This window comes from Chiloscyllium plagiosum, chromosome 5, assembly GCF_004010195.1.
Source record: "Chiloscyllium plagiosum isolate BGI_BamShark_2017 chromosome 5, ASM401019v2, whole genome shotgun sequence".
NCBI classification, from domain to species: domain Eukaryota; kingdom Metazoa; phylum Chordata; class Chondrichthyes; order Orectolobiformes; family Hemiscylliidae; genus Chiloscyllium; species Chiloscyllium plagiosum.
This window is the reverse complement of record NC_057714.1, coordinates 50,080,601-50,105,540: the sequence shown is the minus strand read 5'-3', so window position 1 is coordinate 50,105,540 and position 24,940 is coordinate 50,080,601. Positions and strand designations below refer to the sequence as shown.

Genomic DNA, 24,940 nt, shown 5'->3' with positions numbered 1-24,940 from the left:
GGAAAAGCACAGCAGGTCAGGCAGCATTTGAGGAGCAGGAGAATCGACGTTTCGGGCATAAGCCTCAGTATCTGATTTCCATCTGTTTTGAATAAAGACACAACATAAACAAACTTATTCTCCAGTGACACATTGATATCAATTAACAGTGCCTTGTAAGAATATTCCCTAGATTATTGCTGCATTTTGGAATAAATGTCACCTATCCTGGGAGATTTCTCATTCAATGCCACTTAAAGGTCAAAAACAGAAGCAGGAAAATACATGTTCTCATAGGAATTTAGGTAGCACAGCAGGTTAGCCCTTGGGAGTTTTGGACAAAGCCATTACTCTTGGATCTACGTGCTAGCTTTAAAGGTTTTAGTTGTACTGAGTTCCATAGTCTGAAATAAGCTGTAAAGTCGGTTGAGCCCACAGCACAAAAGGCATGTGGTTGGGTCAGTGCACAGGGTGATTTACTTTCCCTGCAATTATGTTGAACTTAAACCAGTAATGAATGAGTTTAGACCTGCCTTATTCACTTCTCTAATACACCAACAAGAGTATTTCACCAGATTATTCTTGAGTGAACAAAAGCTAACCTACTGCTCCTATGATTGATGGAATGATGGAGGTTGCTCAGCAGCTCACTTCCAAAGGATGTGAACTGAACAAATCATACTGGGGGCATGGTATAAGTGGCTGGGTAGGCCTGGAGGATGCCCAGCAGCAAGTGGCAACAAGTGTGCCAAATTACAGTTGTCTACTGTACCCTTCATAATTTAAACCATAAGAAAGGGCTGAAGGTTAGAATTTTTGAAAGCACAAACAGACACAGATAACACTAGGCCCATAATGACAAAGCAGAACATCAACAAGCATCAGAAGCCATGAAAATGTGCAAATTCAATTGGAACTGATTTGTCTCCTGATGATCTCTATATTTTAGCTCATCACTTATCAATCTCTTTGAAACAAATATTCACTGTTCATCTTATGTTAGCAAGGCCATGAAAAATCTCTATAACACTGTATACTAATCATATGCTTTTTCAATCAAATTAAAATAAAGGCGTTTATAAGTTACCAGGATAGGATTGATGTATCCAAGGATGCCCAGGAAAATTTGGAAGTCTTCTAATCCTGTTTGGATATAGGAATGGTGCAAGAGGTTTCTAAAGTTGCAAATGTGCTTAAAGTCATGGTGGAAAGTTTTTAGAGATGGTAATCTGAGACAAAACTAATGCATTCTTGGATAAATGCAAATTAAATCAAGCAAGTTAGTATTGATTATGTACTGCAAATCAGATCCAGCTAATTTGATTAAAGTTTTCAATAAGGTAACAGGGTATTGATAAGTTAAATTGGTTACTTGATGTGGTATACATGGATTTCCAAAAAGTGCTTAACAAGTGACAACATTGACTCACTAGTAAATTGAATTTGGATGCAAATTTGGCTGAGTCTCAGGAAGTAGAATTAACATCAACTGCTGTTTTTCAGACTGAATGCAGATGTGCTACAGTATTTCTCAAGCCCAATACTAGGACCTGGAATGCACTGCTTGGAAATGTGATGAAAACAGAATCAACTGAGGCATTCAAGAATACGTTGGATAACTACTTGAGTAGAAACAATATGCAAAGGTATGAGAAACAGGCAGTAGGATGACACTAAGCCATAATGCTTGCTGAAGAGCCAGAATAGACATGATATGTCGAACAGCCTCTTTTGTGCTGTATCAATTGTGGTTTTGTGAACATTTGCTGCATTATCCTGAGGTTGCAAAGAATTATGCTGACAACAAATCTGGGATTATCGAGTTTGGTTTGCAGAACAGTTTCCTTGCATGTACTGAATGATACTGGATTAGTTTCTTCTATTCGTGGCAGATCAAACAAGATTCCTATACAAGCTCTCAGACTAAGGTTCAACATCTCCTGAGCATCAGCTGAACAATATTAGGGTTCATTGACACCAGTACCTTCTCTGATATCACCATGTACTATGTCTTCCACTAGTAATTAAAAAAAAGGAGAATAAAAGAAACCAAAGTTAACATTTCAGATCAATAAATTTTCATCAGAACTGAATAAAGGTAGAAATATAAGAGATTTGATTTGTGGGGGGAACAAGGCAGGAAGAGTAAAGACAAACACCTTTGATACAGTGGATGCCAGGGAAGATTAAATATTTCATGATATAACAGTAGAAGAGAGTGGTGATGGATCATGTACAAAGGTTATGTCCATGTGCAGCTTGGATTCGAGTGCAACGTGAAGGGATAAAGAAAGAAATCAAACAAAAACAATACAGTGAAACTAAAACAAAGACGAGGAAAAAACACAGTGGGTTGTATCTTATTTTAGTTAAATGTCAATTTTGTCACACTTAATAGAGGATTTCTCTCCATGAGGCCGAGTATGTTTTCTCATCTATCGTCCCAAATTTGCCTCATTAATTATCTAAAATGTGGCCCCGCTCTCGTCCAATGCTGGCTGGATATTACCACTTACTGTGCCCAGAAAAACTTGCCACTGCTGGAATAGATTGATGTCCTTGGGACTTGTCCCATGTTAAAAGGCCACTGAACGCACAATGAGCACTATCAGTCCAGAGCAACAAGGCATGGTTGAACTAAATTGAATTGAATTGAATTGAATTTATTGTCACATGTACTGAGGCATAGTGAAAAGCTTTGTCTTGCGAGCAATACAGGCAGATCACATAGTTAAATAGCATAGATAAGTAAATAATAGGTAAACAGTGGCAAAAACAAAAACACAGGTACAGGTGAATGTTAAGAATTTGTGAGTCCATTCAGTCTTCTAACAATAGTTGGGTAGAAACTGTTATGAAACTGGCTGGTGTGTGTGTTCAGGCTTCTGTACCTTCTTCCCGATGGTAGAGGTTGTAGAAAAACATTGCCAGGGTGGAATGCATCTTTGAGAATGCTAGTGGCCTTTTCTTGACAGCGGGCCTGGTGGGTGGATTCTACAGATGGGAGGTTGGCCTTTCTGATTGTCCAGGCTGACTCTGTAACAGTTTCTAATCTTAAATAGTACAGTTGCCATGCCAGGTTGTGATACATCCAGACAGAATGCTCTCCATGGCACACCTATAAAAGTTGACAAGGGTATTTTCTGACATGTTAAATTTCCTCAGCTGCCTGTGGAAGAAGAGACGTTGTTGGACCTTTGTAACCAGTGCATCCACATGAAGAGCCCAAGAAAGCTGGTTGTGGATGACCACTCCCAGGAGCTTGACACTCTCCACTCATTCTATTTCTAAGCTGTTAATGTGTAGGGGAGCATGAGTAACAGCCCATCAAAAGTCAGTAATGATTACCTTGGTTTTTCCAGCATTGAGAGCTAGGTTGTTCTCAGTGCATCATTTTTCACAATATTGACCCTGAATTGATGCCCAGCTTTATAGGCAGGCACTTAGAAGTCTTGATGCATGGGATAATGCAAAGCAGGGACATCCTGTTCTCTCATTAACAGGTGCAGGATAACATGACACCAGGTCCTGCTGTTCTGGTCTGAAGTCATCCAGGTCATTGCGGTCTCAACCATCTGGAGGTATGCTCTGCATTGAGGCAAGAAGGTCAACAAACTTCTCTACTCAGCCAGGGGAAGTGTCACTGTCTTCTCTCTGCCAAGTCACTCTACCCTTGCTATTACATTCACCTCCCATCGAGGCTCATGCTCTACCTTGCTCACTATTACATGTAATATCTTCCCTTGGTTGCTCCCACCCACCTAAACCCACCTCCCTCCTCATCCTGCATGGCCTCAGTGCTGTGTACTCACTCACTCAAGATATCTCACCACCTTTCCACCACTAGCACGGACATTAACAGCTGTTCTACCCACTTCCATTTCATTCGATCTCTCTTCCACAAACAACAGTGAATGATGGATCAGTTGTTAATTTTAAATCTGAGATTGATAATGTTTTTGTTAAGCAAAGGTCTTAAGGAATATGGGCTATAGGCAGACATATTGAGTTAGGCTACAGATCAGCCATGATTTCACTGAATAGCAGAATAGGCTCAAGGGGCCATTCAATGAGATCATGTGCTGAGTTGATGATCCTCACGGCACTTTCCTGCCTATTCCAAATAATCCTTGATTCCCTTACTCTTTAAAATCTGTCTAGCTCAGCGATGAATATACTTAATGACTGATTCTGCAGCATTCTATGGTAAAGAATTTCACAGATTCATTACCCTCTGAGGGAAGTAATTTCTCCCTTCTCTAACTTAAAATCAGAAGTCACACAACACCAGGTTACACTTCAACTGGTTTATTTGAAATCAAAAGCTTTTGGAGCGCTGCTCCTTCATCAGGTGAAGTGCACCCTAAACATGTTAAAGAAGTCAAGAACTAGAAGGTGTAGGTTTAAGGTGAGAGGGGAAAGATACAAAAGGGATTATACCATGCCTTGGGACATTCTTTCCCACAGCGCATGGGATAGACAACATTAGATGAGTCACATGAGTATCTGCAGTGTACATGGTGTGTGGTGTTCCCACCTGTGATGGTAGTATCCATGTCGATGATCTGACATGTCTTGCAGAGATTGCCACGACAAGGTTGCGTGGTGTTGTGGTCGATGTTATCCTGAAGGTTGGGTAGCTTGCTGTGAACGATGGTCTGTTTAAGGTTTGGTGGTTGCTTGAAGGCGAGAAGTGGAGGCGTAGGGATGATCTTAGCAAGATTTTAATCATTATCAATGACATGTTGAAGGCTACAAAGAACATGGTGTAGTGTCTCTGCTCCAGGGAAGTACTGGATGAGGCGGTCAAGGGCACTTAGCCTTCAATCTTCGGGTAAGCATCCTCCAAGACAGACTTTGAGTAACATAACAACACAAAAACACCAAGCAGAAACTGACAGCCAAGTTCCATATCTATCAAGACAGTCTCAACCATGATCTTGGGTTCTGTTGCTGCAAAATCTTCCTTACTGTCCTGTTTTGATGTCATCATCTTGATAAAATGTTATGATCTCTCTACCTTAATTACTTTGTACAGTATTGGATTTCTTATTATTTTGTGAAGACCCTTTGCATGAGACTCTTATACCTATCATATTATTCCCCCCAGTCATTTAGTTTGTCTCTAGCATCACCTTATTTTTAATTTTTTGAAATTAGATTAGATTAGATTAGATTACATTACAGTGTGGAAACAGGCCCTTCGGCCCAACAAGTCCACACCGACCCGCCGAAGCGAAACCCACCCATACCCCTACATTTACCCCTTACCTAACACTACGGGCAATTTAGCATGGCCAATTCACCTGACCCTGCACATCTTTTGGACTGTGGGAGGAAACCGGAGCACCCGGAGGAAACCCATGCAGACACAGGGAGAACGTGCAAACTCCACACAGTCAGTCGCCTGAGGCGGGAATTGAACCCGGGTCTCAGGCGCTGTGAGGCAGCAGTGCTAACCACTGTGCCACCATGCCGCCCACTATGCCTCTGCCTCATTTAATTGAATTATAGGGGTCATCCCTTAGCTTGCTATTCAGCTGTTGACACTTTACTCACTCTGTCTAATACTCTTGGTTACCTGCAGAGACTTATTATTCAACACTCCACACACACCAGTTGTATGACCTTTCAAACTCTTGCCCTTGATCTCTTGCCCTTGATCTCTCTGCATATAAATTCTGTGCCTGCGTAGTCTTTGCTTTATTTCACCTGACAAAGGGGCTACACTTGTGATTTCAAACAAACCTGTTGGACTATAACCCGGTGCCATGTGATTTCTGACTTTGTCCACCCCAGTTCAACACTTGGCATCTACACCTCATATCTTAAAATCACTGAAATTATTTTAAAATTGTGCCCTCTGGTCCTGGACTCTCTCACAAGGGTAAATGCATCTAAGCTGCCAAGTCCCTTAAGAATTTTGTATGTTTCAGTAAGGTTGCTTCTCATTCTTCTAAACACCAATCAGTATAGACTCAACCTTCTCAACCTCTCCTTATAAGACAGCCCTTTCTCCTGGGGTCAGTCTAGTGAACCTTTTGTGGACTGCCTCCAATGCAAACATATCTTTTCCTAAACAAGGGCCCAAAGCTGTTCACAGAATTCCAGCTGTGGTCTGTTTAGTGCTTTGTATAGTTTTAGCTTGACTTCACTTTTTTTAAACTCCATTCCCGTTGAAATAAAGGAAGACGTTCCACTTGCCTTGCCTACTACCCACAGAACTTGTACGATAACTTATTGTGATGTAAGTATGAGGACTCCTAAATCTCTCCTTTCTATAACTGTATACAGTCTTTATCCATTTAGATATGTTAAGCTTCTCTTTTCTTTTCTCAGCCAAGGTACATAACTGCACATTTTACATGTGAAATTCCATTTGCCAAGTAATTGTCCATTTGCTTAACTTGTCCTATCCCTTTGTAGACTTTTTAATGTTATCCTCACCACTTGCCCTCCCATCTATTTTTACATCACATATAGACTGGGCTGGAGTACATTCACTTTCCTTATCCAAGCTATTAATATATATGGTAATTAATTGTGGGCCCAACACTGATCCCCGTGATACTCCACTTGTTACAGGTTCCTCTACTTAAAACTCCTGCTTCTTCTCAACTCTCTATCTTCTATTAGTTAGCCAACATTCTATCTATGACAATATGATACCTTCAATATCATGGGTTCTTATCTTAAGTAGACTGATATGTGGTGCCTGAATAAATGCCTTCTGAAAATCCAAATATTCACATTGCCTGCTTTTTCTAAATTTATTCTGTTTGTTTCTTCCTCGTAGTATTCTAAGAAATTTGTCAGGCATGATTCTCCTTCATGAAGCCATACTGACTCTGCTTGATGGTGTTATGGTAAATGCTCTAATATCCTTCATAGTGCACTCTAACATTTCCCCAATAACAAATGCTAAGCTACTTGTAGCTATCTGCTTTTTAAAATCTCTTTCCTTTTTCAAATAAAGGCATTATTGGCAGTTATGCACTCAACCTTTTACTATACTTTTTATAGACTTACAACTGTGTAGCTAAATTCAGCTCTAATTCCAGTTACAAATTTGCTGATAACATCAGCATAGTGGGTCAGATCTCAAACAATGATGAGACAGAGTACAGGAAAATGATAGAGAGCTTAGTGGCATGGTGTAAAGACAACAATCTCTCCCTCAATGTTGACTAAACAAAGGAACTGGTCATCAGCTTAAGGAAGTGGAATGGAGGGCAGGCTCTTGTGTGCATCAACGGTGCTAAGGTGGAGGTGATCAAGAACTTCAAGTTCCTAGGAGTAACTATCAGCAACAATCTGTCCTGGTACATCTATGTTGACACTGCAGCCAAGAAAGCACTCCAATACCTCTACTTTCTCAGAAAGCTAAGGGAAATTTGGCACGTCCACAAGGACTCTTACGAATTTTTGTAGTGCATCATAAAAAATATCCTATCCAGCTGCATCACAGCTTGGTGTGGCAACTATTCTGCCCAAGATCACAAGAAATTGCAGAGAGTTGTGAACACCGCTCAGTCCATCACACAAACCAGCCTTCCTTCCATTTACTAAATCTATACTGCCTGCTGCCTCAAGAAATCAAAGACCCCTCAATTCATTTATTTACTTTGGAATACTACATACATTCATGTAAAGCATTGTTAATTTTACCTTTTTTTTAGCAATTATTTCCACTTTTTGGTCCTATATACTGCTGTTTTTCTATGTTTGTACATTCTGTTCCCTCATGTCCTCTCTGGGTTTCTTTGTCCAAATAGCTGCTTTGTAATCCTGCCATATCTCCCATAAGCCTCCATTTACTCTCTCCCAACACATTAATTAAAGTCTTGACAACTGCCCTAATTACTGCAAGGATTTCTGGCTTTCCCATTTTTTTCAGGCAGTGAGTTCCAAACAGCAATCAACTTCTGATTGAAAAAAAATTCCTTATCTTCCTTCTAGTCCTATAAATCCCCTGGATATTGACCTCTTCTGATAACAGAATTAAGTCCTTCTTATCTATCGTCTCTCAGTCCCACATAAATTCCTGGACCTCAATTAGATCTCCATCAGCCTCCTCTGTTCAAAAGAAAACAAATTATGTTTATCTAATGTTCCCTCATAGCTAAAATTTTCTATTCCTGGCAATGTCCTCATAAATATCTTCCCTGGCTTCTCAAATGTAACCATCCAGTGTTGCAGTTATCAGAACTGAACACAATGTTCTAACTGGAATCCAGTTTTACACAGTTCCAACTCTGGGCCTTGACCATCCCATATGACCTTTTGGCCGTCTTATCTACCTGCCTTGTTACCGTCAGGAACCTGTGGAAATCCAACCTAAGATTTCTCTAAATACTTCCATATATCTCTATATACTGTGGAACCAAGCTCAGGTTCCCTGTACACTTCTCAGAATTTGACCATTTATTGTCATTTAATTTTCTGACCGATCTGTTCTTTGAGGCCTTGTCAAAGCCTTTGATAAAATTCAAGTTGACTGCATCAAATAAAATACTTCTGACCATCACAAACCCATTTTGTTACCTCCTCAAATAAAATTAAATCAAATTTGTGAAATGTAATACCCAAATAAAAGTAAATAAACTTCAGATAATGGACATTTGGAATAAAAATAGACCCTTCAAAATTCTCTTTGACTCTTCACAGATACAGCCAATGCTGCTGACTTTCTCCAGTATTTTCTATTTTTGTTGTTAAACATAATCTTCCCTTAAAAAATCATGTTGACAGTTCATGACTAATCTGTGTATTTTTTTCCCAAAAATGTGCTCACTATTGAGATTGAGCTGTCTGGCCTGTTATTACTTGGGCTATCATTTTCTCCCTTTTTAAATGCTGGTAAATAAAATGCATGTATTTGCTAGAGAGGCTTGGAAAATGATGATCAGAGATTCTGATTATTTTTCATTTGCTTCTCTTCACAGTCTGCATTACATTTCATCAAGGCTTAGTGACCTACCATATACAATGGTGTTAAACTCTTTAATGTTACCTCCCTCACTGTTGCAACCAATATTTCACACACCTCCTACAATATAGTCTGCTTTCTCCTCTGTTGTGAAAGCAGATACAAAATGTTCAAGCCCACTTCTTCTGCCCCAGAACACAAATTATTTTTCATCCCTAATTGGCTCTATTTTTCAAGTTATCCACTTGCTGTTTAAACATTTTTATAATGTCTTCGTGTTTTCCTTAATTTTACTTGACAATATCTTTTCAAACCCACTCTTTGGTTTCCTAATTTTCTTTCTAATTAAGCATAAACTTCTTGTATTTATTAGGATTTCTGAAATGTTTCACTGTTGGCATCTGTCTTAACCATTTTTTGTTTTTATCCTACACTCTGACATCCAGGGAGTCAAAATTCAGTAGTTGTCCCTCTTTGTTTCTTAACATGTTTGCTCTGAACCTTATTTTGTTTGACCTAAAATATTCTGACACTGATTTACCTTCAAGTAGCTGTTTCTAGTGACCTCTGAGCAAATCTCATTATAATTCAGTAAAATTAGTCTTTTCTCATTTAAGACATCTTTCTGAAATGGAAACAGTAAAAATGGGGGGAGAAACTCAGGATGTCTGACAGTATCTCTAAAGAGAAAACAGAAGTTGTAATTTCAAGGTGACAGCTTGTCATGAAAATCTGCATTTTTAAAGTAGTACTATGCAAAAATGTTATTATCATTTGAACCTTGCCAGTTCATATATGTTGGCCAGGAAGAAGAGCACAGGCTGGGGATCTTGAGGTGGTTGATGTTGAAGCCCAAGTCATTACACAATGTCAAAGTGAGGAGCTTAAGCTCAGAAAGACCTCATTTCAGAAGTAGAGGCATTGCCACTGGGGTTATAATCAGGACCTGGCTTGAAGTGGCAATGAAGTGGTCACAGGTAGGATCCTATGACTCATCAAAGAGAGATCAAATAATAGGCAGGACAAAGTCAGGACCAGACTCTGCCTAGGCTTCAATGTTAGTATGGCGTGTGGTCATGGGAGAAGGGAAACACAGGATCCCAAATGCTGTGTCTTCAATCCTAATTGGGGTTCCCACTAACAGTTTGAAAACTGCCATTGAAGAGCCAAAATCCTCATCAGTATTCATAACTAATTGTGGAGTGAGATGCCCAGGTGACCGTTACTACTGCATGGATCCCAATGGCCGATTGGATGTCACCCATTTACTTTCTGCCTGCACCGCTTTAACCTATGATGTGATCAACTTGAGACACCTGATGTCATTGCTTTGCTATTCAAGTTCCAAAACTCAGACCTTGAACTTGTCTAACTGATGTATTTAGGACATGAGTTCTTGGAGTTCTTTTTTAGAATTGGACTTACATCCACAGAACTTGCTTGGATAGCTGTTACTTTAGTTCCTACCTGTTGCCTCTGTTAGTACAAATTATTTTTCTTTTATTTTTCTCACTTTTAGTTTGGAACTGTGAGTTGCACTTAAAAACCAAACTTTAAACTTTGAACAGTAGCTTGTTTAAAAAAACTTAAAAAAACTGATGTTTGTTGTTGGGAACTGACCTGGAAAGATAATGCAGGTTAATTACTGCTCTTAGAACACTAGACAATTCAGTACTGAGATGTTGGTATGCTCAGAAACTCAGAGATGTTGAATTGGCCAATAAAGGACCAGTGCTAATCAATTAACCACGGAGAATTTTGAAGAAGAAAAGGAAAAGAAAGAGTGAAGTAGCCCTGACTAAACTTTAGGCAGGCGGCAATTGTGTTTTAAAAACTGTAAGTCGAAGAAACTGTTTATTTTGGTTTTGATCTCTCATGTTATTCTCTAATAACTGACTTGTTGAATGTTCTGAGAAAACAACTTAGCCTATAAGAAATAATTACAATCCCCAGAGGTTTGCAAAAGTTGTTTGCAATGGCCAGTGACTTCAGAATTCAATCAAGATATATGGTCCTATATATTTATAATACAACCCATCATCAAAAGATTTAATAAGATTGTTGTTGGCATTCATTGTTGAAACATTTATCAAATTGGCAAATCACAATTCTTTCATTTTCATTTTTTAGTTTTCCCTTAACCATGCCTGTATGTCTGTTGGTACATGAATGGGGCTTTACATTCAACGCTAGATCACAGATATTAATTAGATAGCTTAATAGTTTATCTATGTTCTGCTAAAGCTAAATTATTAATAATAAATTGCTATGTTTGTTTAAGTTATAAACTCAGTGTCCAAGTTTCCTCTTGAAACTCAAGATCATTACACACTAACAGTAAGTAAATATTTTCCTCTGCTAACCATTCACAATAATCCTAGAGCTCTGAATATTTCTGTGAAAAAGTGACTTTTTCTTTCATCAATGTACCTCTTTGTTGTGTCATTCTTGGAAAACAATGACTGCATTAGATTTTCAGAAATATGCTTTAACTTTTGTTTTGGAGTTTGTAATGCTTTGTTCTATTGTATGACTGTTAACAGTTGGGCTCTGAGCTGTGGAGTTTTTCTGAATAGTCAGAATGCTCCAATTCATGTTGAACACTGATCTGTTAGAACTTCTTTGTTTTATCATTGAGTTTCAGCAAGGAATTCTGCATCTCTTAGAAAGCATAAGCATATGCATTTGCATATTCTGGCTTCCATTTGTGTTGTTCAACAATCTCTGAACATTAATGATTGGAATGGTCCAATTTATTTTTAAGCATGTCATTTTCCCGAGATAAATTTTTAATAGTTGCTTGTAGCTTTTGAACCACCTCTCAATTAAGTGTTTTTGAGGTCTGAAATTTATGTCATCGTTTTTTGCATAGGACTGGCTTCCACCCTGCCCACAGCTCCAATGTTCACAAATCTACATTGAAGCTGAGGGAGTTCTTTCCTGTAAACTGAAAATCTCTTCCAACCTGACAATCTGAAACATCTCAGATAGTGTGATAACTTTTCCGGCTGTATATTTTTTCTGAAGTTTCACTTGTTCCATCTGTGATTGAGTTAATATAAGGTCTTGTTTCTGCTCATAGAACCAGAGCTGGGAGAGAATAGAGAGGGAAACCAAGTTGAAAAGGAAAGATAGAAAAGTAAAATGCAAACATGGAAGAGAGAGAAAAAAAAGTCCAGATATAAACAGTGCCAAAATACTCAAAAATGTGTAAAAAGGTTAGAAAGTCAAATCTAAAGAAACTGTATCTGGATATGGATCATTTGCAATGAGAGAGATATTACCAACATAAATAGCTGTAAGCTGGTATAGTGTGATTGTGAGGTGAAAGTGAGGACTGCAGATGCTGGAAACCAGAGTTTAAGTCAGAGTGGTGCTGGAAACGCACAGCAGGACAGGCAGCATCCGAGGAGCAGGAAAATCGATGTTTCAGGCAAAAACCCTTCCTGATGAAGGGCTTTTGCCTGAAACATTGATTTTCCTGCTCCTCGGATGCTGCTTGACCTGCTGTGCCTTTCCAGCACCACTCTGATCTAAACCCCAATATGATTGTGATTATAGAGACATTGCTTCAAGGGTGACTAAGGCTGAAATCTGAGTATCCAAGGGTATTCAATCTTTAGGAAGGATGGACAAATAGGAGAGAATGTGGGATGGCATCATGAGTCATCATCAGCCATGATCATATTGAATGGTGGTGCAGGCTCGAAGGGCAGAATGGCCTACTTCTGCACCTATTGTCTATTGTCTATTGAGTCAAAGATGAAATCAGTGCACCAATGAAAAAATATTTTGGCACAGGAAATCTAGATGTATAATCAGTATGGATGGAACTAGGATGCAACAAGGGATGAAAAAAAATAGTAGGAATTGACTAAAAATAGTAGGTCTACAAACAGTGACGCTACTTCAGTGGATGGTATTAAACAAGAAATTAGAGGTACATGCAAAAAGGACATAATGGTAGTTATGAGTGATTTTAATCTGCATATAGACTGGGAAAGCCATATTAGCAATTATGCCATATGACAGTAAACTTGCAATAATCATAAAAATGAACAATCGGTGCTTCTGTAATTATATGAAAAAAAAGATGAGCGAAGACAAATATAAACTTACAGTTTGAAATGGGAGACTTCAGATTTTCCAGTCAATTGAACCTATTCCTCGCCCACTACTTAGTTTAAGGTAGTTAAGGCTTTAAACTAAATAGTTGCGGGGTGAGGGTATTGGTTGCAAGGAAAATTATGAAAAATGTTAAAGGGTGGAAGAGCTCAACAGAGGTCATTAAAGTTTCCAAAACAAATAATAGGACAGAGAGTATAAAAAGCATCAGGAATTAATCTTCAGGCATATCAGATACAGGGATAACTATGAGGAGGGGACAGTCAATGCAGGACAGAGACCATACATAAATGCGCACAGCATATGAAACAAGGTAAATCAGCTTGTAGTGCAGATTGAAATTGGCAGGTATGAATGTTGTGGATATCACAAGCACATGTCTGCAAGGGGATCACAGCTGGAAACTAAATATCCAAGGACACACTTTCTTTTGAAAGGACAGGTAAAGGGGATAGAGTTGCCTTGTTAGTAAGAAATGAAATCATATCAATAGCAAGAAGTGATATACCGTTGGATAGCATAGAGTCTGTGTGGGTAGAGTTGAGGAACTGCAAAGAAAAGACCATGATAGAAGTTGTGTAGAGGTCTCCTTACCTCTAACCTCAGGATGTGGGGAAGGAAATAAATCAGGAGAAAGAAAAAGCATGTTAGAAAGGCAGTATTGCAATAATGGGGGACTTCAATATACAGGTGTTCTGGGAAAATCACCTTAGTAGAGGATCTCAAGAAAAGGAAAGTTTGGAATGTATTTTGCAGCAATTCTGGTACAGCTCACTAGGCAACAGGTAATTCTGAATTAGTGATGGGCAATGAGGTAGACTTGAATAGAGAGATTAAGATGAAGGAACCCCGAGGGAGTAATGATAATAATATAATATAATTCACCCTACAGTTTGAGTGGGAGAAGCTGGAATGAGATGCAATGGTATTACAATTGAAAAGAGGTGACTACAAAGACATGAGGAAGTAGCTATCAAGATTTGATTGGAAGGGGAGCCTAGTAGGGAAGATGGTGGAGCAGCAATGGCAGGAGTTTTTGGGAGAATTCAGGAGGCACACCATAAATTCATTTTAAGGAAGAAGAAGCACACAAAGGGGAGGATGAAGCAGTCATAGCTGACAAAGGAAGTCAGGGACAGCATAAGGAAAAGCATACAATGTTGTGAACGTTCATGTTAAGTCAGAGGATTGGAAGCCTTAAAAACACAATAGAGGATAACAAAAAATGAAGAAGAAATATGAGAGTAAGCCAGCTTGTACTATAAAAGAAGATTCTAAATTTTCCTTTAGATATCTAAAACGGAAGAGAGAGACAAGGATGGACATTAGACCACTGGAAAATGAGGATGGAGAAGTGGTAATAGGGAACAAAGAAAAGGTGGAGGAGCTGAATAAGTACTTTGCATCAGTTTTCACGATGGAACACATAGCAGCATACCAGAACTTCATGAGAATCAGGGGCAGAAGTGAATGTAGTGGTCATCATAAGGAGAAGGTGCTGGGAGAGCTGAAATATCTAGAGATGGATAAATCATCTGGACCAGATCGACTACATCCCAGAGTTCTGAAGGAGATCATTGAAGACATTGTAGAGACATTGGTGGTGATCTTTAAGGAGTCACTACTGTCAGGGAGGGTCCCAGAGGCCTGGAAAATGGTTAATGTAACACCCTTGTTTAAGAAGGTATGGAAACAGAAGACAGAAACCTTGGCCTGACCTCAGTTGTTGTAAGTTTTAGGGTCCTTTATTAAGGATGAGATTGCAGAGTACTTGAATGTGCATGTTGAAATAGGGGTGAGTCAGCATGGCTTTGTCAAGAAGAAATCATATCTAACAAATCTGTTAGAATTCTTTGAGGATGTAACGAGTAAGTGAAACAAAGGAGAGCCAGTGGACATGATCTATTTGGATTTCCAGAAGGCTTTGACAAGGTGCTGCACAGGACGCTGCTAAAAAAGAGCCCATGGAGTTAAGGGTAAGGTACTGGCATAGATAGAGGATTGGCTGACTGGCAGAAGGCAGAGGGTAGGGAGATAGGATTGTTTTCAGGTTGGCAACCAATGACTAGTGGAATTCTGCCAGGGTCTGTGTTGGACCACAGCTATTCACATTATAAATTAGTGATGTGGATGAAGGAACTGAGGGAACTGTTGCTAAGTTTGCAGATGACACAAAGATAGATGGAGGGGCAGGTAGTGTTGAGGTAGCAAGGAGGCTGCAGAAGCACTTGGATAGTCTAGGAGAGTGGGCAAAGAAGTGGCAGACGGAATATAATATGGGAAAGTGTGAGGTTATGCACCTGATTTGAATAATAGAGGCTTAGGCTATTTCCTAAATGTGGAAAAGCTTTAGATATCTGACGCACAAAGGGTATCAGGAGTTCTAGTTCCAGATTCTCTTAAGATTAATATGCAGATTCAATTGGCAGTTAGGAAGGCAAATGCAATGTTAGCATTCAATTCAATAGGGATAGAATAAGCAGAGATGTACTGCTGATGTTGTATTAGGCTCTGGAATTCCTCATTTGGAATATTCCAAGCAGTTTTGGGCCCCATATCTAAGGAAGGAACTGCTGGCATTGGAAGGAGTACAGTGGAGGTTTACAAGAGTGATCTCAGGGATGAAGCGCTTGTCATATGAGGAGTGGTTGAGGATTCTGGGTCTGTATTTGATGGAGTTTGGTCAGATGAGGGGGGATCTGATCAAAACTTATTGAATACTGATAAACCTGGATAGAGTGGACATGGAGACGATGTTTCCACTATTAGGAGAGACTGGGACCCAAGGGCACAAAATCAGAGTGAAGGGATGACCCCTTAGTACTAGGATGAGGAGGAATTTCTTCATCTAGAGGGTAGTTAATCTGTGGAATTTATTGCTGCAGAGGGCTGTGGAGGCCAAGTCATTGAGTGTATTTAAGACAGAGATAGAGAGGTTCTTGATTGGTAAGGGGATCAAAGGTTACAGGGAGAATGCAGGAGAATGGAATTGAGAAACATATCACTCATGATTAAATGGCAAAGTAGACCAGATGGGCCAAATTGCCTAATTCTGTTCCTGTATCTTATGGTCATATGCTCTAAGAAGGGTTGTAGTAAAGGGATAAACTGACCATGGTTAACTAAGGATGTTAAAAATAGTATCAAATTGATAGTAAAAAGATACATTGTGGCAAAGGTTAGTAGTAAACTAGGGGATTTGGAAAGTTTAAAATGCCAACAAAGGTTCTAGAAAGTTAAAGAGCAATAAAATATACCATGAGGGTAAACTAGCTAGTGATATAAAACAGACAATAGTAAGTTAGTTAAGTATAGAGAAAAAGGAAGAAAGAGAGGCTAAAATGATCATTGGCCTCTAAGAGAATGAGGCTGGGGAAATAATACTAGGGACCCAAGCAATGGCAGAGGATTTGAATAAATATTTTCTTCAGTCTTCATGTTAGGGTCATTAATATCATTTCAAAAATACTAAGAACTAAGAATGGGTCAATGGGCTGAAAAATGGCAGATGGATTTCAATTTGGATAAATGCAAGGTATTGCATTTTACTACAACCAACAGGGGCAGGACTCATACAATTAATGGTAGGGCCTTGGGTAGTGTGGTAGAACAGAGGGACCTAGGATTTCAAGTAAATAATTCTTTGAAGTTTGACAGAGTGATTAAAAAGACATTTAGCATGCTGGCCTTCATTGCTCAGTCCTTTGAGTATCAGAATTGAAAGTTATATTGGGGTTGTACAGGACTTTGGTAAGGCCTCTTCTGGAGCACTGTGTCCCGAGGTGGTTGCCCTGTTATGGGAAGGATATTATTAAGCTAGAGAGGGTTCAGAAGAGATTTACCAGGATGCTGCCAGGTTTGGTAAGCTTGAGTTATAAAGAAAGGCTCGATAGGCTAGAACTTTTTTCACTGGAGCATAGAAGGTTGAGAGGTGACCTTACAGGGGTTTATAAAATCATAAATGGCATAGATAAGGTCAATGGTAGGTATCTTTTCCTTATAATGGGGGATTTAAAGACTATGGTGAGAGGAGAAAGATTTAAAGAAGACATGAGGGATAAATGTTTTATACAGAGGGTAGTTCACATGTAGAATGAACGTCTTGACAAAGTGATGGATGCAAGTACAGTTGCAATGTTTAAAGGACATTTAGAAAAGTACATGGACAGGAAAGGTTTGGAGGGATATGGGCCAGGAGCAGGCAGGTAGGTCTAGTTTCGTTTCAAATATGTTCGGCATGGACTGGTTAGACTGAAAGGTCTGTTTCTGTGCTGTGTGATTCTATAACAGGGGCAAAATGTGGGAAAAGAAAACAATAACTTTCATTAGAGAAAATGTACCATAGAAACCCATGGGGCTAAAGGCCAATAAATTACCAGGACTTGATGTATGGTAGATTCAAGGATATAAAAGGAAATAACTACTCAAACACACTTGTCGTGATCTGCCATGAATCCTTAGATTCTGAAAACATTTGAGAAGATTGAAAAACTGGCAATGTAACATACTGATCTGAAAAGGGAAAGAGCAGGAAACTTTAGGCCACTTAGCTTCATGTGTGACATTGGGAAAATGTTTGAGATCCTTATAACGTACGTGATAGCAGACCATTTAGATATGCTTTATAAAATCTAGCAGTCAGTATGGTTTAAAGAAGGCAAAATTATTCTTTACAAATTTATTAGAGCTCTTTGAGGAGGTAACAAATAGAATAGATAAAGTGGAAGTATAGATTTAATGTATTTGGACTTAGAAAAAAAGTTTGATAAGCTCCTACATTTGGGCTACTTAATAAATTATATTAGAGGTAGTTTTTTGTATAGATTTTCTTATGAAGAGATGGAGTAAATTGGGCTTGTACTCATTGGAGTTTAGAACAATGAAAGGTGACCTTATTGAAACATAGAAGATTTTTCGGGGGCTTGTCAGGATAATGCGGAGAAGTTGTTTCTCCTTGTGGGAGAGTCTATGACCAGGAGACATAATCTCGGAATAAGGAACTACCCATTTAAGGCAGAGGAGGATAGAGAGCAGGAGTAGATTGTTGAATTAGAAGATTATTCATAATCATGTTGAATGACAGATTGGGCTCAATGGCTGGAATAGCTTATTCTTGTTGTTATTTCTGTGTTTTGTTGTTTCCTTTTATGCATGAAGAAGCTTTTTCATCTATCCATGGCGGCAGTTGCTATTACTGTTGTGCCATTTACTTGGCAGATTTTGTAAAGTAAGTAGATACATTTACTTCTCTTGTACATTTTTCAACAAAGACATGACTTTCCTCAAAAGAGACAGGATATTTCATGAACAGTTTCACCTGAATCCAGGAGTACTGGAAATCTAAGGACCTTGTCGAAACAATCAGCATGAGTGGCGGGTTTCTTCTCTGTCCCTTTATCCTGAAAGAGAAAACCAATGTTTAGAATGCACTGTTGTAGCTTGTCAGCTTCACCTTTAGCATTTTTGTTTCTTGGCATTTGCAGCTTTTCTTTTCAAAGAAAAGAAGAGCTGAATTACTATTTTGTTGTCTGAGGGCTTGATTCCTGGCACACCAAATCAACTTCAGTGTTTCCAGTCTCTACTAAACAAAGAATATTCAAGTCTACACACACAATTCTGTTTATTGTAATGAGTACAAATAACTCTGGTATTGTGGTAATGTAGCATTCACCTGCTCTTTCAATCCAAATGTAATGCCTCTTATGCCCCAAAGTTGAGTGGAAGACAGTCTGAGAATCCTTAGCATTTAGCATGGTGTAGCAAAAGAAAAAAATTGATATATCTACTCCTGTATCCAGTATAAAATGAGCTTTCTTGCTATTAATCATGACGACTGTATAACAGATTCTGGCTTGAGAATCTGCATCATTAGGGGAGCTGAAATCTTTCAACATATCAACATATCTGCCATACCCATGTGAGAAGAATTAATCTTGTCCCTCCATGTTCTTTCCTGCTGGAACACTGAGAAATTGCTATGATCCCTACTTAATTTTCTGAGCTGCTAATACAGTTGTGAAATAGTTTCTCTGATGTGACACTTGCAACTGTCTATGAAACTGGCTGGGTTGAGTTTCCAATAGTGGGGTTCCTTACTGGTATGAGCCATATCATTTAGATTAGATTAGATTAGATTACTTTACAGTGTGGAAACAGGCCCTTCGGCCCAACAAGTCCACACCGACCCACCGAAGAACAACCCACCCATACATTTACCCCTTCACCTAACACTACAGACAATTTAGCATGGCCATTTTACCTAACCTGCACATTTTTGGGCTGTGGGAAGAAACCGGAACAAACCCACGCAAACACGGGGAGAATGTGCAAACTCCACACAACAGTTGCCTGAGGTGGGAATTGAACCCAGTCTCTGGCGCTGTGAGGCAGCAGTGCTGACCACTGTGCTGCCCTGAATTATATTATAATTCAGTGCAAGCTACGTCAGGAGTCATCAATACTGTATCCCACCTCTAGGCAGAGAAAGCATTGTTGTGCCTAGCACTTTGAGCAGGAAACATAAAAAGATTGTTTATGAGGAACTGACGCCAATGCTACTAGCCTAACACTAATGAGGCTATCAATGCTCTGCGCAAGAGAATGGGACAAAATAATTGAAGAGGTGCAATCAACTTTTCCTTTTAAGATAATAATATATCAAATACAACTACATTCTGGTAAGGTATAGAAGTAAATGCGCAACATGTAATTTTACAATCAGCAGCTAATGGAAGTCAACATCATTTAGCTGAAGCAGCAGTTCTTATTTCTTACATACTTGCTGCTGGTGAATTTTTGGAATGCCTGATTCTTCAGTGCCTGCAAGTCACTGATCTATGGCACTATTTTACTCAAAGTACACAGGTGCTTATGCTGGAATTTTGTCATATGCCCTGCTGTGGGCACTGTCTTGCAGTTTTCCAGCTTTTGCATGATACTTTCCTCTCCAATGGCACATGAAGTACATTGCTTCCTGTTGCTATTGTACTTCTCTTCAGGACTTTTTCCAAATTTTTAGGGTTGGATTTCTAGGACAGCCTTGCTCTTCACTCATGGTACTATGATGTCTCTGGACTTGCCTTCAGGTGCTCTTTACTGCTTGCCTCCAATTCTGTGGATCTCGTCACCATGTAATAAGATGCGAGCTACACTCAGAATGAACATTAACCAGTTTTATTAAATGTGTCCACTGTTGTGATTCCAGCTGATGGTAATACTGGGTAAGTCAGATTGCAATGAGAAACCAGGATTATTTTTTTTAGTCATTCGAGGGACATGGGTGTCACTGGCTGGTCAGGATTTATAGCCCTTCCCTAGTTGCCCTTGAGAAAGTGGTGGTAAGCTGCCTTCTTAAATCACTGCAGTCCATGCGCTGTAAGTAGACCCACAACTATTAGGGAGGGAACTCCAGGATTTCAACCCAGCTACATTGAAGGAATGGTGATGTATGTCCAAGTCAGGATGTGAGAGGTTTGGAGGGGAACTTGAAGGTGCTGGTGTTCCCATGTATCTGCTGCCCTAGTCCTTCCAGATGGAAGTGGTCATGGGTTTGGAAGATGTTATCTAAGAATCTTTAGTGAACATCTGAAGTGCATCTTGCACATAGTATACACTGCTGCTACAAAGTGTCAGTGGTAGAGGGAATGAATGCATGTGGATATGATGCCAGTCAAGCATGGTGCTTTGTCATGAATGATGTCAAGCTTCTTGAGTGTTGTTGGAGCTACACTCATCCAGGATCAGTGGTGCTTTGGGGAACATTCCATCACACAACCAACTTGCTCCTTGTAGGTGGTTGACACACTTTGGGGAGTCAGGAGATAAGTTAATTGTAACAGTATTCCTAGACTCTGACTTGCTCTTTTAGCCATTATGTTTATTTGATGAGTCCAATTGAGTTTGTGGACAATTGTAATGCCAAAGATGTTGCGAGTGGGGAATTCAGTGATTATAACACTGTAATTTCATTGTTTACTATGATGGTTAGTCATTGAAATATTTATAAAGACTGTCAGTGTTCCTTTAACCAAAGAACATCAACGATTATTGTGCACAAAGTGAAAAAGCAGGAACGATTTTACATTGTACAAAAACTATTTGAAACAGTCTTATTATGAATATCATAAATAAATATTCAACACTTTTACACTCAACATTAACTTTACAGATACTCAAAATTTTGTGAAGGGTCACCATGTCTCCAGTTAAAGAACTTTGTTCAGTTTTCATGGCTGCAAAAGGTTTCTCGAGCTTTGTTTTTATTGAGTGCTAAATCAGCACTGTCAGACTAAACGTATAGGTTCTCTGTTCCTGGAGTTTTTTTTTAAGCCATTCAGGACCTTTTCCCCTTCCTGGTCTGTTTAGAGACTGCTAAACCAACAGCATATTTTCATGTTAACCAAAACATTGCTTGACATTCTGGATGGTTCTGTTTTTCCTTGATACTGGACTGTTGTTATTCTCGACAACACCAATTTTTTTTTACTATTCTACCCTTTCTCTGTAATGAACTGAACTATTTTCCCAAGATCTGTAAATCCTTATTAAAAATGCATGTATCAAACAATTTTCAAACATTTAGCACCACTCATAGAACAATTCTAAACTGAAACGAAAACCATTTCTCTGCTTCTTAACATGGTATAGAAATACGAATCAAACATAAAGATATCTAGTTTTGATCTCAAGTTTCCAAATAATAAAAACAATAATAAATAATGACCCTTCAGCACACTAAAAGCAGGGGTATGGTAAGACACATCATCCCTGGAATCCTACAGATTTAGGCTCTGTTCCATGTGATCCAGTATCTCTGTATACCAGGTGGTGTCTTGCTGACTTTGCTTTCAGCACGGCAGATCCATTTTCTACTTCTCACATCTTCATGTGCCCCCATTTTACATCTCAATATCTCCTTTACCACCATTAGCACTGCCTTTGTCTTTTAATCTTGGCATCCTCACCATCCAGTCCACTCAACCAGCCTGCTGTCAACAGCATTACAACCATACTTTTACAGCCTGTTTCACTTCTGGAGAAAGTGTTATACTGGACTCAAACTCTTTCACTCTCTACTGATGCTGCCAGACCTGCTGAGGGAATTTCTCCAGCACTTTTTGTTTTCATTTCAGATTTCCAACACCACAGTATTTTTTTTTATTCATTTCTAATAGTCTTTCCGATTCTAATTTTCTCTGAAACTTGAATATTAATGAATACCTTTTCCTTGAATGGCATTCAAATACTCTGAGGAATAGTGGAATTAATTATAATCCCTTCCCAAGATAGGGGAAGTAATCATTTATTCCCAAAGGAATTCTTAGATTTCACCCTCGTACTCTAATCTTATTGCATCCATTTCTCTGTTATCTTGTCCACCATTATGGTTTCATCAGTACTATATATCATTGTCAACTGACTTAATCTAGTTGCCATGTCAATGAAGTACAAAATGATTTTTTTTCCTTCTCCTATATTTTCACATCCATTGTTACAACTTTATTGAATTATCTTATATGGGAAACTCATTGTAGGCTATTGTCTTGTTCTCCTATCTAATTTTCTATATATATATATATCATTGGTCTCTCTTCTATAAAGGCTTAGCACCCTCATCATCCTTGGGTCCTGTAAACTTTAGTAGGATTTAAAACCTGTGGCAAGGTGGATAGACAAACCACAAATGTAGATTTCAGATAATTAGCACTTTATCCTTTAAATTCCAATCTCTTAATTCCAATAACACCTGATTGATATTTTTATGAGAGAATTGTTGAAGGAATACAGTGATGTTGGTTGTGTAAATTGTAAGTCTGCTTTGACCTGGACGGTATCAGATTTCTTAGTGTTGGAGCTGCATGCATGAAGTGGGGAATTAGGGACAATTTCATTACAATCCTGACGTGTCTTGTAGATGATGGACAGACTTATAATATTTGTTATGAGGAAAGTTTGGAATTTGAAGAGAGGTTTAATTGAGATGTAGAAAATCATCAAAGGTACACATAAATTATCAAAATAACCTATATCCTTCAGCAAATGGTTAATGACCAGGGTCACGCATTTAATGTAATTGATAGAAGTGTTGGAGAGATAAGAGCTTGATGTCATGGGGATCTGGAAATCACAGTCTGAAAGGTCAAATTTAGAATGCAGGATGGACTAAGAGCTGTAAAGTGAAATTTGGCTAGATTTTTTCGTCAGCATTGGCGCAATGGGCTACATAAAAATAGAAAGTGTTGGAGAAATTCAGCAGGTCAAGCAGCATCTGTGGAGAGAGAGAGTCAAAGTTGATGTTTTGAGTCTAATGTGACTCTTTTCCTGAAGCTTTATTTTTATTTCACATCGACATCTGCAGTTTATGTTTTTATTATGGGGTGCTAAATCACTTGCTTCTCGGTTGTATAGTTTCACAATTTTATGAGCCAGGTATCTTGTGTTAGGTCACAGATAATACCATTGAAAGGTGGAACAGGCTCAACCAGCTAATTAGTCGGTATTTGTTGCTATTTTCATTGCTGATATAAACAGTCCAGGTACACAGTGAATAGAATGCACGTCTGTCGCGCATGTGAGAACCCCTAAAACTAAAAATGTTGAAAATGATACATATTAAATGGAATCGAGAGTATAGTGCTGGAAAACCCAGCAGGTCAGATCTGCTGTGCTTTTCCAGCACCACACTCTCGACTTTGATCACCAGCATCTGTAGTCCCCACTTTCTCCTATATTAAATGGAGAACAAGAAAACACAAACAGGTTAATTCAGCACCGCATGGAAATCGAGTCAGCACTGCTGCGAATTTATTTAATTATTTCATCATGGAGTTACTTAACCGAAAACATTGATAAATAGCCTCTCTCGGTCGTACTATTAAAGATCACAATACACCAAGTGTCCGAAAAGTACAACTTTATCCAAGTACTCATTTGTATTAAGCATCGATTGGTGCAAATATATTCTCAACAAGTAATATTTGTATAAAGACTCTGCAAGGTCAGCGAACAAAGTAACTTTGAGGAGGTTGAACATTTCACAGTCAACCTCTTACTACCAGATATTTTCAGTAGTGAAAATCTTGAACATTACTACACAGATATGAAGGTGCTAGGATTTGAAGCCGAGTCTCTAAGGTAGGTACACTATCACTGTATCATCAGAGGCTGGATGTAGCCAGTTAGCCTATTCCCTACTTCCCCTTGAGCAACTTGCTCAGGTTCTACCTGAGCGGAGCCACTTCCTATCACTGAGCCTACTCCACCAGGTGAGTGTAGGAGACAGGTGCCCTCCTGCACATGCTCAGTTCCGTGTTTGCCGCGGCGGCCTTTCCAGATGGCGCATGCCCAGAGAGGACTGGATGTTCCTTATTTATGGGGGGAGGTGAATCGCGCGCCTGCCCAGTGCAGGACGGATTGTGTTGGAGCAGTGTGCGCATGCGTAGTGCCGCGCGGTCCGGGTTCCACACTCACCTGGTTCCGCGCGCTGCCCGCCCGGGCTTTCGGGGATAGGTTCATTCCGACAGCCCGGGGTTGCGCGCTCTCAGGGCACTGCCTCCCGTGGCGTAGCAGTAGCTATAGCTGCAAGTGTCGGTCTGTCCGGTCGTTCCAGCAGCCGGGGTGGGTGAGACAGACTGAGGAACACCAACCCCGGCGAAGATGATGAGGTTTCTGCGGAGGACGTTTGGGCGCCGCTCGGTCCGCCGCTACACGGATGAGCGGGATGGTGGAAGAGGAGGCGGGAGCGCCGCAGTTCGGGACCTGGGCACTGTTGCCGGCGCTGGGGTTCGGTCTTCCACACCTGTTCCCAGTGGCACCATGGTACACATCCCTGCAGCAGGCAACAGCAAGTCGATCCTGACCTGCAAAGTGCAGCTTTTGGATGGTACAGACGTCAGTGTGGAACTGCCG

At 39.5% G+C, this 24,940-nt stretch overlaps 1 protein-coding gene and 1 long non-coding RNA gene across 3 annotated transcripts in view; one reads left to right on the top strand and one right to left on the bottom strand.

Annotated features, from left to right (window-relative positions):
• On the bottom strand, positions 1–24,577 carry LOC122549887. The gene is made up of 3 exons (XR_006311694.1): positions 24,503–24,577; positions 18,351–18,432; positions 1–82 (listed from the first exon to the last, which is right to left on the bottom strand). It is a non-coding gene; the product is annotated as an uncharacterized LOC122549887 (long non-coding RNA).
• Positions 24,449–24,940, top strand: part of LOC122549886 (band 4.1-like protein 4B) — a 385,280-nt gene continuing 384,788 nt past the window's right edge. Inside the window, exon 1 of one of the 2 annotated variants that reach the window (XM_043690060.1) lies at positions 24,449–24,940. In XM_043690060.1, the coding sequence (XP_043545995.1) occupies positions 24,689–24,940 (252 nt within the window). In that variant the 5' untranslated portion in view covers positions 24,449–24,688. The other variant, XM_043690061.1, reaches the window with a different exon arrangement.